Below are 19,116 nucleotides of genomic sequence, written 5' to 3' on the forward strand. Positions count from 1 at the left end.
CTCTAGTAACCTCAGGCTTTACTCCATCTATAAGTAACAAACTTTTTAGGCTTTTATAGTGACTTAATGCCAGGTTTTAACATATTCTTCCCCATATATTCTCCAATCTCCCTTTCATGCTTGCTGAAACTAAGCATTTCATTGGCAGAATAGTGCAAAAAAGGAAACAGACATCCATAATGCATACGTAGCAATTAACCTCTGTCCCTGCTATCAACTTCATGAAGAAGTCAATTTACCCTGTCCCTTGCACATATTTAGTTCAGACCTTAGTGGATCTCACGTAGATCTCTCTTCTTTTCTAGATTTCTTGGGAAATTAATTATTTATTTTAAAATTAATTTTTAATTAATTAAACTTGGGGCAGTTTAATTACTGGCTGTGTCCCCAGAAATCTATGTGAACACTCTTGTGTGTGATCTACAAACAAGTGGACTTGCCCAGCGGCTATGACTGTTTCTTCTCCGTTTCTCCCCCAGGTGCCCAAAGAGGTATGAACAGAGCGGAGGCAGCCTGACATCTCGGTGTATGCTCACAGCTAGTGTTACTGTTGTGCCTGTCTGTAAGTCAGCAGGAAACCGCCCGGTCAAGTTTGTTTTCAGGGATGTAACAGAAGTGAAACTGCTAACCTTCCTACTTCGAGTGTTTATTTGTAACACTTCGCCAGCAATTTTTAGTTCCTTCTCACCCACACCTGATTTTCACTTGCACCTTTTCCTCAGTCCTTCTTTTCTAGCCGGTATGAGACCCAGCCATGGCTTGCAGGGCTGGTCAGTGAGCCTGTGCTGCAGGAAGCGGTGTCAGCAAGCACTTTGCCTTTCCACCCCATGCAGAACCACCCTAAACCACTTCCATTTCCTCCTGCAAATAATGCCAGTGGACTATATCCTGCAGCCACAGAGTTTCCTCATTAGCATTAGAATTTGTTTGGAAAATCAATGGTATTTTCAACCATTGAAGAAAATGTATTATAAGTACACAGATTTAAGGTTTTCTGAGCCTGCCAGCTGTGAATCTTAGGTGTCACAAGTTTTGCAAACAATCTCACCTGAAGGCAATGTTACCTGGAAAACATGAAGATAACAGTCTGAATGTTGTCCTTGCTGACTATTTTACAGGTGGTTATTTCTGCAGAAAACAGCCTGCAAGCATTCTTAGCCCACAATTCTTGACTTAATGTTTGTATGTGAACCAATGCAATGTACCATGTTTCTTCAGCAGATACAGAATCCATGGTTCATCCAGGCAAGGGCAAGTTCCCACTGCAAACACCTTCACCTTACCACACTGCATGTAGGAGCTTGCATATACCATACCTTGCCATGCCACCCTCCAAGGAAAGTAGATGAACTTTGGTTACACACAACTTAACATCTAACAAAACAGCCAGATAAAAGTGCCCACACAGCAGAGGTCAGCCAATGCTCTGCAGGTGGGTCCTGAGGCAGCCCTCAGAAGCCAACTAGACCCAGCCAGTAGCTACTTAAAGGTGACAGACTCCGTATCTGTTACCAGGTACCATCCCTTGACAGCTCCCTGCTTGCTAAGCTGCTGCTTCATTTGTGGTTTCTGTCCCAACTATGTACTGCCTGCGTAACAAGCCACCTGGGGAATGGGTAAGACTTCCTTGAAGACAAATTAACTTATTTGTTCTGCAGATGCATGGTACTAAGCACCACCTGCAAAAGGACTTTTTCCTCTACAATGCCTCCAAAGCTAGAAGTAAAACCTATATAAACATGCGAGAAATCTCTGAGCGCTTCCGGTTACCACCCAATGAGTATGTCATCATCCCGTCAACATATGAACCCCATCAGGAGGGAGAATTCATCCTGAGGGTCTTCTCAGAGAAAAGAAGTCTTTCAGAGTAAGTTGCAGATTCATTTATCTGGCCATAAAGGTGGAGGTGAGTTTGCCAGTCTGCTAAAGTCATGTTTCCAGTTTGCTACATACACCCTGCTTGTAATTTTCTTAACCTCACTAGAAACTCCAAGCTGCAAACTCATTTCCCAGGACTTCCCGTATAGTCTAACAAGATCCTGCTTTGAATTGTCTTTGGAGAAGCTTACTACTTGCAGAACATCCTTTGTAAACATACCATTAGCCATTTTTAATAATGAAAGTGAACCTCTTTGGGGTTTTTTTGCTATATGCCACTGGCTGAAATTTTGGCCAGACAGATCGTTGAAGCAGATCTAATTTCAGTCATGAATGAAACACAGAAGTAGGTAGTTCTTTTCTATCCTGCTCTTCAACTAGTTCCCAGCAGCTAGTGTGACTCTACTTAAGCCAAACAGCTCCTGGTTTAGTCCCAGCTGTCAAAGTTCAGTGTTATCTAGGCTCTTTAGTGGAGTAAGCCCTTCTGGAAGTGGTACTTGGGATGCTCAGCTCAAACTGGGAAAAAGCTTCATCTGGAGCCTGCAGCTGTACTGCTTGGAAGCCAGCCCACACCGCTGGCTGTTTGGAAAGTTCAAGTGGCTGCTTACAAATCAGCTACAGAAACAAGCAACGTTGGTAACAAGTCACTTTCCTGATTCATTTACTTTCTGCTTTCTTCTAGGGAGGCTGAAAATATGATTGAGGCAGAACGTCCATCGGTAAGTACTGTCCTGAGCCTCTTCCATACATGAACAGGGGTAGGGAGAGGAGGAGCAGCACATCTAGGGAAACCTACAGCAGAAAACCATTTTGCAGCCACATAGCAGCTCCTGGAGCATAAATTCCCACTTTTTTTCTCATCAAGATACTTCTATTAACACTTTATATACACTATTTGCTGATTTGGTCAGACCAAAATCTTTTACCAGGTTTGAAATCTGCTCCTGACATAAAGCAGCTGGATGCTAAGTACTGCCTTTGCCTCATCAGTGAGATTATTCATTTACTAGGGGAGACCTAATTGTGCTCCAAGATACTTCGTGTGAGAAATTGGCATTGCACCTAATTAAAAAAAAAAAAAAAAAAAGTGTGTTATTTTGAAGTACATGCTTTCTGGAAAGGGATCTTAATGATACTCTGTTCCAACTAGCATCCATGACAAGCTCTAACTTTATCCTGGGGTTTTATACATCTTTGTGGGAATATACTAGATTATATACAGCGTAATTAGTTGGGGGTGGGGAAGGAGGAAATCAGAGGAAATGCCCTTGCTCAGAAGTGTTCCCTTTTCATTTACTGTTCTGATAACAAAGTATCTGTCCAGATCTGATGGATTTTCATTGCCATTTCAGATAGCATTGATGTGTGGGCAGAGAAGCCCAATTTCCAGTGCATTGACAGGTGGGGAAAAAGAAAAGGAATAGTCAGGGGTAAATATACAATAGAAATTTTACTCAAGCAGACAAAGCCCCAGATGAGATGGGACACTGTTTTGCTATAGTTTCTGCAGTTTCTGTCCTTCAGCATGCAATTTCTTGGTGAGAGCATTTTCCCTAATTTTTTGAGATTTGAAAATTGTGAATACAGGAAATGGGGGAAAAAAGTATGAATATAGGAACAAGAAAAATAAATGTCAGAAAGGGCAATAGAAAAAAACCCCTGTCGTTAGCTCTGCATAATCTAGGTAAAAACTGTAATTCTATTTAAAGACACATTTAAAAAAATAATAATTGTCTCTTTTTGTACAGAAGAAGAAAAAGGGCAAGGTGAGTACTTGTGCAATGTGCTGAGTGCCAGCAAGGCAAAGAGCATGCGCAATGCATGCAGCAGAAGCAGAGTTCCTTGTTATTGTGATTTCTGTTCATCTGGAAACTGACCTCGTTAATGAAGTGCACAGGGTAAGAGGTCATTTGCAGGCAGCAAAGATTTTATCTTTCTACGCTACATTGTAATGAAATAGCATTAGCATCATATACCCCTCTCACTCAAGGGGTGGGGCAAAAGGGTAACAGAAACTTTTTAGCTTTATAAGCTTGATCCTCTGGGTTGCTCAAACTGCCCTTCCTTCCTGCCCCTTCACAAGCACCCTGACACAGCATTCAGTGAAGAGCACCCCTTCTCCAGACACGTGCCCTCACATTTGCTTTCTATTGCCTAATGCAGCTAACTCCTCTTTCCTGAGGAGTAGCTACATTTCCTCTTTCCTCACCAAAGTCCAGGATTCTCCTTTTGATTGTACATGACACATTTAGGACCTTGAAAATGTAATTAGACATTTCAATCTCCACACAGGCTGCCTGCAATTCATACTCTATGGTAACAGATTCGCATCTTGTAGCAGCTTTCCCTGTTTTAAATGCACTAAACCAGAACAATTGCATGTGGCTCCTTACAGCTGACTGCTTCAAGAATTAATACAGAGAAAGCACATATGCTTTGCATAACTAACAGGCTCCTACACAAATAGTCCCTTTCTGTGTAGGATTCCAATCCTGGGTTTTTTCAGTGCTACTGTCCGTCATAGAAAGGGTCAAGTTCATCAGTTTAACTGAGAATTGATAATCTGTGAGGCTTATTTTGCAGGGGTGGTGATGATGGGGAGACCACACAACCCATTTAAACAGTTAATGGTTACTTGCTTTCTGAGAAGGAAAGCTAGAAACAGATTGCACTATTTTGCAAAAAGGCTTTTGCAGCTGTTTTAGCATGAGGAGAGCAGTAACTTCAGAAATTCCTCTGTCTGTTTTTTTCTTTTATTCCCAGTTCTAACTTCCCTGGTCACATTCTCGAGGACAGGAGCTGTTGCTGCATGTGCTTTACCACTAACTGGTTGTCACCAAATATTTCTTGTGTCACCTCCCAATATTTCTTGTGTAATTTCCATTTTTCTTTTGCTTTCTTCCTTCTTCTTCTAGCCTATCATCTTTGTTTCTGACAGAGCAAACAGCAATAAGGAGCTGACAGCAGATGAAGATGCTGGCAAAGATGGTGAAAAAACCAATCTAGATGAGAAAAAGGTTTCTGCAGCAAGTGGCAAAGGGGAAAATAGGGCTTGGTCTCACTAACATGAAAGTGGCTGGGTAGAGCACAGGAATGGGGCAAAGTGTCCTAAGATACTTAACAGCTTTTCATCAAATCTTACCATAACTTGCATCTGGTTTATGTGGATCTAATGAGCATGAGCGAACAGAGACTACCCCTTCAGTTATTTAACACCTGTGCTGGAGGATTTAGTCCATTGAAAACATTTCCTGGTTGCTCTCTCATACAAGGATCCCAGCTGTGAGAGATCCCTTCACCACGAGCAACACAGTTCAATCCACTCTTGCTCAGCCCCTTATGTGGTACCCGCTTTACACAAGGCACATGCATAAATTGCACTCAAGAGGTTTCAGGAGCTTCTGGCAATGATCACAGCCTCTCCCCATTACAAATTACGCATCCCTATAGCAGCTCCTGTTTGGCAGAGGAGAAAAGGATGAGTAAACCCAGGAGCTACTGCATCCCTCCTCTTTTCTCTCACTACCAGAAAGGAGGAAAGCAGCGTAGCAAAATTCAGTTTCTGCCAACAGGTGGGTGAGGGACACAAGATGCAACAGCCAGCCTGTATCCAGGCTTGGGGCATCTAGAGGCATGGCTGGAGTGTCCGATTGCAGGGAGTGTGCTTTTCTGCTACATGACTGCCAAAGTGTGCAGGTGGTGAAGCGTGAACCAACCTTAACTTTTCTCAAATGAAAATAAGAGCTCATTTATGAAATTAATTTTACTTTGTTACACACAATTCCTGTAATAAACTATAGTTTCCTTTTTCAGTACCAGCCTCAGAGTTCAGGCTTGCTCTTTGCATGTGTCTGAGAAAGCTTCACTTTTGCTTTCCTGTCTCCTGTGCCCCTTCTCTCCAGCAAGGGGCCTCCCACATTACAAAGAACTCTCACGCCCAAGTCTCTCTGGGCAATTCAGAGCCTACAGGGTGGCTATGGAGCAGATACGCCTCTTCTGCTCCAACTTCTGCTTTGCAATGTTTTGAAACAAAAAAATTAAAAGATAAATATCTGTCAGTGAAAGTAATCATTTAGCTCCTTCCAAGAGAAAGGAGAGCAATGGGATGAAGTTAACTACTCAGCAGTTTTGCCAAGGAACACATTTAACCAAAAAAAGGTGAAAGGAACAGGAGGACAACCCATCCCACCAAAGATCTCTAGATTCACAAAGAGGTTCCCTTACGTAAGGGCAAGTGAGACATCCAGGCCCCTTCCCTTCCCTGCTGAGCTAAGGGGATATCCCTCTTCTTTGCTTGTCTCTTTTCAGCGTCCTTCAGCAAAAGCTCGTGAGAGTAGTGAAGAGGAAAACCAGTTCAGGAATATTTTCCGACAGATTGCTGGGGATGTGAGTATGCAACTGATCCCTGTCTCTGCCATCAAAGCAGCCTAGCGACAACAGCACCTAAGTCAACTGCTTCGTGGATTCAAAACACTGAATTTTAAAATTTACTTTGAATTTCCTTCCATCAAATTTCCTTTGAGACTTGAAGCTAAGCAAACCCAAATCAAAATCCAATTAAATATACAGCTATCCTCATATGTACATATAAGCTATTCCCATTGTATATGAGGGAGCCTTATTTAAATTCAGGCTTTTACTTCTATCACTACTACAAGATGCTATTTTGCATAGCATGTATAAACAAGTTAGAAATGCAATGCTTTCCAGTACATGCCTCATGAGGGAAGTTAAAAGTAAAACATATCAAAGAACTATGTAAGTCAAGAGGCTGCAAATAGGTTACAGGGATTTTCACATGTTGCTTTTTGGTTTGCAAAGTGGCTTGAGATTACTGGTTGTTCTTGTAGTTGTACTTTAATAATGTATGGTAACTTTAGATTGATCTTGCAGTCTCAAGAAAGATGTGGGTGAATGTTTACATGAACTAGAATGCTCTCTAGTTTGAAGCATGTATATGCCAGACTGAAAAGTGACCAAAGACTTCATACGTGTAGCATATTCATTCATAAAATAAACTGCTTAATAAGGAATGCTGTAATTAATGGTATTCTCAACACATTTCCCACCAGGACATGGAGATCAATGCTGAAGAACTCAGGAATGTTCTCAACAATGTTGTAAAAAAACGTGAGTTTAAGCATGTTTTTCAGTAACCCTGGAAAAAGAAATCTGTGATATAATGTAACCTTCCACTCCCAAGCTGCACTCCAAAAATTATTTATGGTTTCAAACTCACAAATTTCAGTTATACTTCCATAGACTTTGCATCCAAGACTTTAGCAAGCTGACCTTTTCATAGAGATGCTCTCTACAGGTGATCAAGTACTGATAACACAGAAATGAGCAAATGTTTGTTGGAAGCACCACACAGGATAATACAGTATTTCTAGCAGTCTGCAAAAGCCCTTTAAAAAAGATAAAAATCTAATGGAGAGGCAGACCTTTCCCCTTTTTAGCAAACTTCAGCCTACAGACCCTGGGCTTGCTTAATTAAAAGGAAGTTAAGAGTTTTCCAGAAGTGTTTATTGTGTATAACAGGTCAAGAAAAGTAATCTCTAATTCACCAGCAATAACCATTACTTAAGAGTCTTTTCAGATTTCTCTACCACTCACTTGTTACTATATGAAGGAAGTAGGTTTGGCTTCAACTTTGAGTACAGTTAAACCTAAGAGGAAGAAGCGCTTGCTGACATGCATGATTGGTTTTCACCTGGGATAATTTATTTCAGATAAAGACCTAAAGACAGAAGGATTTGAACTGGAATCCTGCCGCAGCATGATTGCTTTAATGGATGTATCCTTTTCTGGTGAAGGTGGAGTGCTTGATACCACAGCAGTCCACTTGGGTTGTATTTCCCACCACTACACACACACCCCCCTTAGCAAGCCAGGGAAGCAGAACAGTACATTATAGTCTGTAGTCAGATAACACAGCATTCCTGGTTTGGCACACCTTAACTCCGGTCATCTCAATATAGCTGGCATGATGAAAATATCCCCAAACAGAAAACTACAGAATGAGTCAGTCCATATGATACCCTTCAATCAGGGATTGGCAGCTCACGTGCTAAAGCATGATTTTAAAACTATTTTTTTTTTAAACCAACTCAACAGACTACGGTTCTTCTCAATAGACTTAGTATATTTCTCTCTTATCTTTAAGCTTATAATGTATTACACATTCCACTGGGTGCTTAGCATGCAACACATATGGAAATTGTCTCAGAGTAGGGATAATAAAACACACTACAAGATGCCGTATAGGGCTACCTCTGATACAACATCACTCAGTTTTCTTGTTTGACATAACACATGATTTTGAGACAACATAAGTGCATTCAAGCATAACCAGAACAAAATTGTAACTACAACCCAGAGCCATAATGGTTGCAACCCAAACACATTTTTGTAACTGGCTTTAGTCAACATTTTGCTTAGTTGTCAATTCATTTTAAGTAAGGCAGAAAGAGCTTCAAGCTAGGATAAAGCTCAGTTGTCTTAGAACATGTTGGGTAAGCTTCACATCTGGAGGTATTTGGAAATAAACCTCTGCTTATGTACTTTAGGAGCAAGCATCTCTCCTGTACTAGATGTTTGCTTTTATACAAATAGTGCTTCACATTCCTGAAACAAAATACTATGCACAATAACCAAAATGTTCACAATATTTTACTGCACAGCTCAGCCAGCCTGTAACATCGAGAAGATCCTGAGCTCAGTTGCACATTCACCCCTTCACCAGTAGTTGCAGATTTAATTAATTTTCTCTTAAAAATATTGTGGGTTTTTTACCTGAATGTTTGTCTCACAGACAGATGGCTCAGGGAAGATAAATTTTGATGAGTTTCGACATCTCTGGGACAAGATTAAAAGCTGGCAGGTATTGCTGGTATTCACAGTGCTGTTCTTCACAGCTTCTGCAGCGCAAAAGCTTGTGTGGGAAAACCAGAGCTCTCTACATATGCTACAACAAAAAGAAAACCTATAAACTTGAAAATTAGCTTCTAAAAAGAAAAGTAGTATCTCTTTTCATTCACCCTACTCACAGCCTAAGCAAATAGCCTGAATCTCTGAAGCTCCAAGTCATGTAAGAACTTCCCCTATGACAACAGCACAGAGGCATACAAATTGGAGGAGGAGGAGGGTGGGAACAAGAATCAGGCCTTACAAATAGCTTAATTAGGACAATCAAAAGAGAGTGTAAACTCAAATTAAACTAAGGAGAGTCTCAAGGGATGAGCTTTTTGCCTCTCATGGTATGGACCTGAATTATTTTCCTTTGTGACTGAGAGGAGTTCAAGTGCTAACAACCCAGGCTGCCCAGCAGCGGCAATATAAGGCAAACAGCAACACCTCCAGGTGCCTGAGGCACACACCCCATATCCAGTCACCGGGTTCATTCAACACTAGTATAAGCTTTTCTTTCTGCTGTGTATTTTTTTTCTTCTTCCAGAAAATTTTCAAGCGTTATGACACTGATCATTCAGGAACCATTAACAGCTACGAGATGCGCAATGCTGTCAATGATGCAGGTACTTCCCCCAGTATCCAACAGCTGAAGAAACCTTATTTTGTTTGATGTATCACAGGGTGAAATCAGGAACACTGTGATGCCTGTTAAAGACAGACCCTGGAGAAATTTATAAGTAATTTTTTTTCTCCAGCAGAGCTTCTCAAATATCCAAACAGCAAGCCTTGTATGTCTTTCCAACCGAATTGATCTCTTCAGCTCTTTAAACTTTCCAATGAATGATACTCTGTTGTCCTAAGTATTTCCCGCTCAGGATCCTGCTGTTCAGGGGGACCAGGGAGTGCCAAAGACATTTGCTCTCATTTAAGCTGTGGATTCTTTATGTTTGCATAAGAAACAAACAAAGAACAGTGGAAAACCTTCAACCCAAGTGTACAGGCACCAAATCCGAGGCGCAGCAGGTCAATGTCCAAGTTTGCATCAGAGGCAACTGAATGGACATTTCCTGAGTCCTGCTCATGCTTCTTAGGCACTAAGCTGCTGTGGGCTCAGTCTCCTCTTCTACCTTTGCAGTGAGAAAAAAGAATTTCTGCAAAACCTGCAGTTAATGGAATTTGTTCAGCAGAGAAGCTCTCGACATTTCTTGCTTCTTGTCTCAAACACACCAGTGTGCTCCTTCCCCTAGACAGCAGGCCTCCCCCAGCAAATGTCCTTATCAGCTCTCTAAGGGAGCAAGATGACTTCTTTAATCAGAAAATCTGTAGTGTCCCTATAAACCTAGATGGGATGATTTCAGTGGCACTTCAGTAGTATTTTGGCACATTGTTTTCCAGTTCAAGGAACAGAAATGGATGGCTATCTTGTACTTTACAAAACATCAGTGATTTGATCCTTTGCTAAGGACAAAACTACACCTGCATTTGGGCTCCTGCTGCAGTAGAAATACGGGTTATTTTTATTTTCCAGGTTTCCATTCTCACTAGGAAAGCTGTCAATGTAAAAAAATTTTTTGAATACCTCCTGCCTTGATTTTAGACTCGAGAATACATTCCACAATAAAGGTTTCTCACGCAGGCTGTGCATGACCTCGCGTTTATCCAACAGCCGGCAGCACCTAGACCACAACAGAGTCCTCAGGAAGCACGGCCACAAGCCGCCAGTGCCACGCTTCCCTGACGCCCTGCTGAGGTGTTACCTCCTCATCTGCTTTTTGACCATTGTGTAGTTTTGTTTTCATAGCGACCTCCTCCTGCATTTCTGTCGCCCAGCTTTTGCTCCTTTGCTCTTATCAGGCCCAGCTAAGCCGCAGACTGCTGGGCACAGCCCTCTGCTCTTGATACAGCGTGAGGTAACTCACATGCTGCTGGCTCTCCTAAATACCCTAAATGATAATAACAAAAATCCTAAACTGCGATTTCAGAATATTACTACTGTCTTAAGAAAGCGGCTGGACACAGGGAAGCTCCTCACAGCTTTCCTTCATTCCATGTAGCGGCTGCAGCGGGACCCTCCGGCCGAGCCCCGGCCGGGCCCAGGACGCGCCGATGGCCGAACAGCGGCCACAGGCCTGGGTGTCCCAGAGCCTCCCCCGCCGTGGCACAGCTCTGCCCCATTTCTGCTCTTCCGCAGGGTTTCGGCTGAACAACCAGCTCTACGACATCATCACCATGCGCTACGCTGACAAGAACATGAACATCGACTTTGACAGCTTCATCTGCTGCTTCGTGCGCCTGGACGCCATGTTCAGTGAGTGGCCGCCCCAGTTGTACTTCCCCCCCTCGCCCCCAAAATGCAGTCATACTCAAAGCGAAGTTTGTTTAAAGCACTCCTGCCTATATATGTGGTATTAATAATTAAAGATCTGTGCTTAGGGAATCTAAAATATGACAGCCATCTCATACAAACACCAGAAACCATTGTATTGGCTAAGGTAAACACGTATGCAGAAATACTTTATGACCACATAAGTAAATACTTGCACAAGTCTGTATAACACACCAGGAGCACAATTTGATTTACTACCTGGAATTACCTTTACACACAGAGCAATTTAATCCACTCCATATATTTTTGTTTCCTTGCTTCAGGGGCATTCCACGCCTTTGATAAAGACGGAGATGGCATCATTAAGCTCAACGTCCTGGAGGTAAACAGCTTTACGCTACTATTTCTAACACAATGTCACAACGCTAAATTTTAGTCGTATTATTCATTGCACACGTTCTCAAAGGAGCCTACAAGAACTGGTCTGAAATTGTCATCCAGTTGGTAAGAGGTCGCAAAACCTCCTAAAAATTTTGCTACCAACTTTACATGGAAAACATCCATAATCTGCCAGTAACAGCTGCTCTGTAAGACTCCAGTTGGTGCTGAAGAGCACAGCTGCGGACTCTTTGTATCATCTTTGAAGTGCTTCACAAAACTTTTGAGACTTTTTTTTAAAAGGGCAATTTAAATCAAACCTACTGATATAGCATTAAATGATAACAGGTTTTAACATAGCTCTTTCTTTACCTTTTTTAAAATCTTACTAAGAAGACTTACAAAGTTTCAACTTAAAAGCATGTCTTTTTGCTAAGTAGGCCATTAAAAAGACCCCTCACTTTTTGCAAGTGAAGGAGGAATAGGAGCAAGAAGCTTAAAATTCCCCACTGCCACTATGCTTCATACCAAGTGTCAGCAAGGAGCTGCCTTCCAGCTAGAGATGGTGATGTCTCAAGTACGATTTGTTGGAGGATGCCAACCAGTTTTCCATCCTTTTATTCTAACTCTTCTTTCAGTGGCTGCAGCTCACGATGTATGCGTAACGCCAGAGCCAGCGTCTACCTTCATCAAGACCTCTGTTTTGAGTAACTAGCTCCATTCATCTCCAAGTGCAAAGAAGAGCATTTCCCAATTATTTGCTTCAGTCACCGAGATAATGGGAAGAAGCCCTTAGGAAAAAAAAAAAAAGATGACCATACTGCAGTAGGCAGACCAGGGCGCATATTCTGTAACTACTGTTACAATTTCTTGACATTTTCCTTTGGGCAACAAGGATTAATTTATTGATGACTGAATTAAGCTTTTTCTGCGTGGTTGAGACACAGAGCATGCATTGTTATTCTGCTTATGCTGACAACTGGAAAAGCCTTCCCTCAAGTCAAGCAGAATTGGTACTGTATCTAACTGTGAAAGTCAGAGGTGTTCACTACCACCTTGTAATTAGTCATTAACTCCTTGTCCTGCTTTTCATATTATCAGTTACAGCCTCTTCATGATATTGACTGAATATTTCACAAGACTGTGCCAGATTACATTAATATTATGCATCCCAATCACGTTGTTACAGATGTGGCTGTGCAGGTTGGCTCCCTGCTATGCTAGGAACGTGGCAGAAAGGCACAACAGACTGCAGTATCTAGGTACAGCCTAGTCTAGTGCTTCAGCAAAAGTACTGGAACTAAGCAATTTGCTCTCATTTTTAGTACCGCCATAGTATCTTAATTACACATTGGACATTTGGAATGTTTTCTATTGTAACTGCATTTTCTGTAACATTGAGAAAGTTGTTTCCTATTTGAGACATAAACCCTCTTATACATACAAATGTACATATCTACACACCCACTCTCCCCCCACCTCAGGGTCCGATTTCCTGACAGTATTCTGTATTTCTTTATTGTAAGATGTGACTTGCAGCAGAATCAGACACTATGTTAGCATGACCACTTTGGCAAGGTTATTAGAATGTGTAAGTACAATCAATTGAATTGAAAATAAAATCAACTGGACTTTGGCCTAATTTTTAGAGGTTCTTTTTGTTTTTATTTTGAAAGAACAGCAGAAGATGAAACATTGAGTGCGCTTCCATCATTCTCCTGAATATACGGCAGCTGTTGGGGTTTTATGGCAAGCATGAAATCAGCTTAATATCTCAAATACCTGCCAGCACACTCCTTGAATGCATTTACAAAAAAGCACTTGAACTTGGCAGGTTCCACCATTACCAGTTTTAAGGATGACAGGCTTTCACAACTGGTCAATTGCTGATCAACATAAAACTGGAAGGAAAAACAAAATGTGCAAAAAAAGGTGTGAAGAGACCAGACTTTGTCAGGAGAACCTTCCACTTAGTTCTCTAGTGGTGAAAAGTAACAAAGCAATCCACTACTGTAAGGCAAAACTGTGAAACCAAATCATAACATCCACTCAAAGTTATTCTGGTAAGTAGCACATTCAACTGAAAGGTCATCAAGAAACAGAAAAACTTTCGACTAAAAAGTTCTTAATGTTGTCTTGCAGTGTAACTTACTCTGAAAGAGTAAGAAAATCCTAAAGTTTAGCTAAAGAAGAGTTATTCTCCTTTAAATTCAACTCCTGTTTTAATCCAAATCACATTTTTAAGATGACTAGAACACTAGGAGCCCTCCGTTCCAGCCATGCATTATCTCCATACAAAAAAATATGGCCAAGATTCTCTCAGTTGGGATGTTCAGAGAAACCCAAAATTTCTCAGTCAAAAGATCAAAATCAGGATTTTTGACTGGCAACTCAAAATCAGTCCTTCAAGTCCTGGTGAGTGAACTACCAATTGCTCTAGAGAACTTCCCTTTGCAACAGGCCATGAAGCAAGGGAGTCAGTACATCATCTTGGAGGCACCAGCTGGGTGGGCCGTTCCTGTTTTCCCTGCTGAAGGCCTAGGTCTGAGATTGCTGCACACTGGGAGCAAAAACTTGCAACATTCCTGCCAGTGCTGGAGCTTCAAAGTGGCCTGTCTTGATTTTATCCAGCCCTCTTAATAAAGGAAAAAAATCCAGTTCTACCAAATCCTGTGAAAGAATCACTCTATTCCAAACAAAGAAGAATCAGACTGACAAACCATAACAATATAAAGAACTTTTATTTTTATTGGGTTTTTTTCTTTTTCTTCTTTTGCTGTGTAGTTTTGTTATTACGCTCACAGCTTTGTACCAGAGTGAGAGAAGAAAACCATGATCTATCTGTGCACATATTCTACACAGCTTAAATGATTAAATATTCAATTATGTTGGTTTATTCCACTTCCATTCTTCAAAAAGACTGTTTAACACTTACAGCAAAATGAAATTTGAGAAGCTGGCAGGTGCATATAACAGAATATATACCCACACAGTTTGCTCTTTCACAATTAAATTTTACAAACAGTAACTGAAACAGTTTCCTTATCCTTCCTCACATATTCTGCAACTCCGGACAACCTAGACTGTTTGAATGATAGTACCATACAAGCCTGAGAACCAAGATTCATCTGTACCTGTGTTTTATTTCAAAAATAGGGAAAAATATTTTCTCAACACCACATTTTTATTTCTGGGAACCTGCAGTTTATTGCGAGTTTTCAGTTACCATTTACCTTGATCTGGCATTATTGTACAGTTTGAAAATGTGCATTAAGAACTGCACTACTTCAAACGCACCACACAGCCGAACTCCTGCTATTTTGCAGAAGTCAGCTCATGCACTGATAATATGTTTAAAGTCTGCAGCCCACACATAAAGTGACACAAGGCAAGCAGAAGCTGGGATATTTAACGCATCTTCGTACCAGTTTTCCCTCCAGCCCCTTCCACGTACAGAAGCAGCAGTGTTAGGCCATAGAGTATTTTGCACTGCCAGTTAGCTGTTATTTGTCTCTGTGATTTGAAGGAGAAAGAAGCAATGAATATAGACAATCCTACCATTGTCTTTACCGTTCAATACATGCAAGGCTATCTGGGTTTGGGAAGGTTAAGCTTTGCAGGTCACGCAAACTTCAAGTCATAACTTTATGCTACACACCTTCCTGCCGGAGCTCAGTCAGGGCTTGGTATGCCTATAGCACAAGTTCTCATGCTTTTGAAGAGAATGATGTAACTGGTTTCAGTAGTGGCTGGCCCACTCTTTATATCGTAAAAGTGTAAAATGCCTCTGAGCACCTTCTGTCTGCTGAGGAGGCTCATAGCTTTATAAGCACAATGTCAGTCCTACTAAGAGGAAAATGGTGGCTTGTCCCCCAAAGGGCCTGCCATATGTAGTCAGCCACATATCAAGTCCAGAGCTCATTATTTAACATTTGACTAACAAAACAAGTACAGCTAACCACAAAATAAACCCTCATTCTACCCACTCTTCCACTTAGAACATTTTACTTGCATAAAGAAAACCCAAACCTGAAAACAAAAGTAGTCCTGAAACAGGCTTGTGTGCAGCGCTGCTTTTCAGGCAAATATTACTCCGCTAAATTTGGCAAATAGTCTGCCTTCCCAAAAGTCATTACATTCTTTGACTGGAGGTGTATCAAGAATCAAAACCCCAAGCTGCAAGACTGGAGAGAATGTCATTAATGGCTACCAAGCCAATACATTAGTTTGGCATCTCCTGCAATTACCTCCAGAAGTGAACGGCCAATAGCGAAAGCTGCACCGAGTTCCAGCTGAACTAACAGGAAACCTTCCCACAGAACTCCAGAGATGCCTGGGGATTTCCACAGCTGCACAATAACTTCGCAGCAAAACCTTTTAAGACGCCCTCAGGATGAAGCAGCACTGCATTTTCCTCCGAACCCTTGAGCAATTTTTAAAATGGTTTTTAATTTATGAAGCAAAATTTTATGAACACTCATGCGGCTGCTACTGCCCCATCTCACCCATTTTAAGATTCTTACAATATATCTGAAATTAGCTGGATTTCAGAAGTCCAGTCTTTTCAAGGACGGATAAGGAAGTATCATGGACTACAAGAAAAGAAAGTTTGCTTCCACCAACTGAAACAGATAAACTCAACAAGCAATCAGGAATGCAAATAAAGTGTAATAACTGTCTTTTGCAACACCTAGTGAGAAAGATCTTTACGCATTCCTGAAAACAGATGAAAGAATGTGAAGAATCATAAGGAAGCAGTAATAATATCTAGTCTCACACACCATTTTTCAGAATGCTACAATCACTCCACATGCTTGTCCTAAGGACACACACTTCCACTTCAAGTGCAGTCCATGGAGGACCACTTGAAACATTCACATTATTTATGCCACATGTTGACATGCTCCCTCATTGTGGTTGAAAAAAAGCCCAGAACAACTCCTGAATATCAATAATTTTGGAAATGGTTTAAGTATTACGCAGTCTACAGCTTTTAGGTCATGAAAAAAACAAATACTCTCAGAGACATTAGAGCAATACAACCTACATCAGAAAACATGTATGATGCTCAGAGATCTCCCTGAACTTGATTCTCTCTTGAATTGTTTCATCCACAGACCACAGAAAGAAAAAAAACCAAAAATCAAAACCACAAACACACACACACCTTGAAAGCCAAAATAAAAACTCCCTCAAAACAGTGTGGGGTCTGAGTCACATATCGGGAATTTTTCCTGTTCACAAACAGCTTAATAAAAACACCCAAACAAATCACTGCAAAAGTATTGGAACCTGAGAGATTCCCATGTCTTTGAAGTAGGATGCTACTACATCTCATTCCTACTTTGTTTCTGTCTCTCACAAAAAAGTCATCCATCTCAAGCAATCACAGAGAAATTATGCTTGTCCGCTAAGACAATACAAAAACAGCGTGCTTCAGAGAAGGCCCTGAAGTTCCTTGATTTGACAGCAGTGGAACATCCGTGGGCTCTCCTCAATCACTTTCTTGGCCTAAAAAGGCTTCTTTGTAGTCAAAGATGAGGCTATAAAACTCATTTGGTCTATGGCTGACATAGCAAGCCTCAAAGAAGTGGTGAAAGCGATGCCCAGTCAAAATAGTACATTCAATTTGTTTGAAAAGCACGGGATTCATTTACAAGCAGCTCAGTTTCGCCACTGTGCTGTCTTTACCTTCTGTTACTTAAATTTCAGCTTTTTTTATCCTGAGCAACAAGTTAGGCAAATGTGAACACAAAGCCCCTTACTAATTAGTCTCATTGTTCAAAAGAGTGCTTTGCTAGACTTGTGTCATTACAGGCGACAGGACTGCAAATACAAGTAGTACATTTAATTGAAATTAATGGGTGAAGTTTTCCATGCCAAGGGACACCTGCAGAGGAGTCCTGACAAGTAGAAACAATCTTCCCCTCTGCACTGGTTTCTCTGTGGTACCTTCTTGCGTTAGTAGAACCAAGACTCCTATACATTATATGCATTTTGTATCCTCAGCTTCTGCTTGAGAACTTTACCCTTTAAAATCCTGCTCCGTTCTTTCCAGCTGAGTTTTTGTGAGCTTGACACAGCCCAAGCCAATGAAGCCAGTTCACAACAGAGACAAAACATTACCTAAGTGGATGCACTTAGGCAGTGCCTTTGCATTTCTCTGTTTGCTATGCCATGAAGATACAGAAATACAAAACTCAGTCACTAAGATTCCAAATAAAATCAGGAATCCAGCTGTGGTGGCATATCAAGATAGCAGAGGCTATGCTGGTATTTAACTAAAACAAAAGCCAACACCACTTACTTCTTTCCTGTATATAAGGACCAATATTTAAAAAGACTTAAGATTGCAAAGCACGTGAGCAGAGCCACCCTTCTGGCTGTTTTTCTGCTCCTGGCATACCTCTCAAGAAGTAACTGCCTTCCTGCAAATAAACAAAATACCTCAGAAGGTACAGTATTTCGGGAAGTCTGTCACTGTATATATTGTGCTAGTTGTAGCAATTTTTACACAAGGAATAAAAAATAAGTTACAATGAACATTAAAAAAGTTAATTTATTCCAGTTCTCCATAGAATACCTCTTCTTTTTATGAAGGAAGTCAAAATGTACACTGGAAATTCAGGTTACATTGTTAGAATCTGTCATATTCTGGTTTGCAGAATTTTATTAAGATCAGCTAAAAAAATGGGATACAACATAAAATCAGACATGTCCTAAAGACACTCCACAGGCTTCAAGTTGAGTTTGCAGACACCAGCACCTATTGTCATCTAAGTTCTCAACACCCTCTGGACTTCCCAAGGACCCTCAGACTATGCTTCTTAAAAAAAACCAAAACCAGAAAAACCAACAAAAAACCAAGGCAGACAAGTGGAGGGAATATTCTTATCTGTCAACGTATTAAAATCTTGCAAGAATCTTCCATTTGGGCCGAATTTTACTTGACCAGCCTTATTTCTACAGAGCGCAACACAACCTGAAGTCTCTGTAGCAAGGCATTTCAGCCCCACTCTAACTTTGGATTCCAAGTGGGAAAAGAAAGAGGAAAGACTGGAGTAAGAAATTGATGTTATTTGGAATAATTCTGACATATAAAATTACTTCCCAATGTGGGAGGTGAAAAGCTTCATGAGTCAATCCTGCTGTCATCCTCGGCATGTCTTTCAATGTGTCCTACAGCATCCTAGAAAAAAAAAAACACCAGAAGACAGTTAAAAATAATAGTAATAATAGCAACAACAATAACAAATGACTTTGCAAAAGATCCTTGAAGCCTCACTGAAAGTGATATTCTGGATAATATGCATTTTTTGGTTTAAAGCTTCTAAAAAAAAAAAAAAAAACAAACTTGAAAAATTTATCAATGCCAAGTTCTTAAATCACTTCTATAAATATTTCACATACCACATGATCCAAGGTAAGTAAAACCCAGTTCCCTTTCTGACTAGACGTGCATATCAAATAAACACAACATATACAAAGCTAGTGCTTGAAGAAAAAATTAAAGATTCTACTGCTGTTTCTTAGTCTTCTAAGAAACCTCCTTCCATAGCATATTTTGAGAAGCTTTCAACAGGAAGGTAGTTTATATTGCCAAGGAGTAAAACGTGGATTTT

General features: G+C 40.8%; 2 protein-coding genes across 8 annotated transcripts in view; one reads left to right on the top strand and one right to left on the bottom strand.

Moving 5' to 3' along the window:
* CAPN3 (calpain 3) overlaps positions 1-13,129 on the top strand; it is a 31,524-nt gene extending 18,395 nt beyond the window's left edge. For 2 of the 5 annotated variants that reach the window (XM_040599885.1, XM_040599887.1), the window contains 12 exons: positions 480-491; positions 1,659-1,867; positions 2,561-2,597; positions 3,627-3,644; positions 6,187-6,264; positions 6,951-7,008; positions 7,611-7,675; positions 8,693-8,761; positions 9,335-9,413; positions 10,982-11,098; positions 11,440-11,498; positions 12,133-13,129. In XM_040599885.1, the coding sequence (XP_040455819.1) occupies positions 480-491; positions 1,659-1,867; positions 2,561-2,597; positions 3,627-3,644; positions 6,187-6,264; positions 6,951-7,008; positions 7,611-7,675; positions 8,693-8,761; positions 9,335-9,413; positions 10,982-11,098; positions 11,440-11,498; positions 12,133-12,159 (828 nt within the window). In that variant the 3' untranslated portion in view covers positions 12,160-13,129. Of the gene's footprint in view, positions 1-479; positions 492-1,658; positions 1,868-2,560; positions 2,598-3,626; positions 3,645-4,793; positions 4,934-6,186; positions 6,265-6,950; positions 7,009-7,610; positions 7,676-8,692; positions 8,762-9,334; positions 9,414-10,981; positions 11,099-11,439; positions 11,499-12,132 lie in introns of all 5 variants that reach the window. The other 3 variants (XM_040599888.1, XM_040599889.1, XM_040599886.1) reach the window with 3 other exon arrangements.
* A 1,087-nt stretch (positions 13,130-14,216) lies between these two features.
* Positions 14,217-19,116, bottom strand: part of ZNF106 (zinc finger protein 106) — a 42,926-nt gene continuing 38,026 nt past the window's right edge. For all 3 annotated transcript variants that reach the window (XM_040599882.1, XM_040599880.1, XM_040599883.1), the window contains one exon: positions 14,217-18,683. In XM_040599882.1, coding sequence (XP_040455816.1) covers positions 18,627-18,683 — 57 coding nt within the window. In that variant the 3' untranslated portion in view covers positions 14,217-18,626. The remainder of the gene's footprint in view (positions 18,684-19,116) is intronic.

This window comes from Falco naumanni, chromosome 7 (assembly GCF_017639655.2).
Source record: "Falco naumanni isolate bFalNau1 chromosome 7, bFalNau1.pat, whole genome shotgun sequence".
NCBI lineage: Eukaryota > Metazoa > Chordata > Aves > Falconiformes > Falconidae > Falco > Falco naumanni.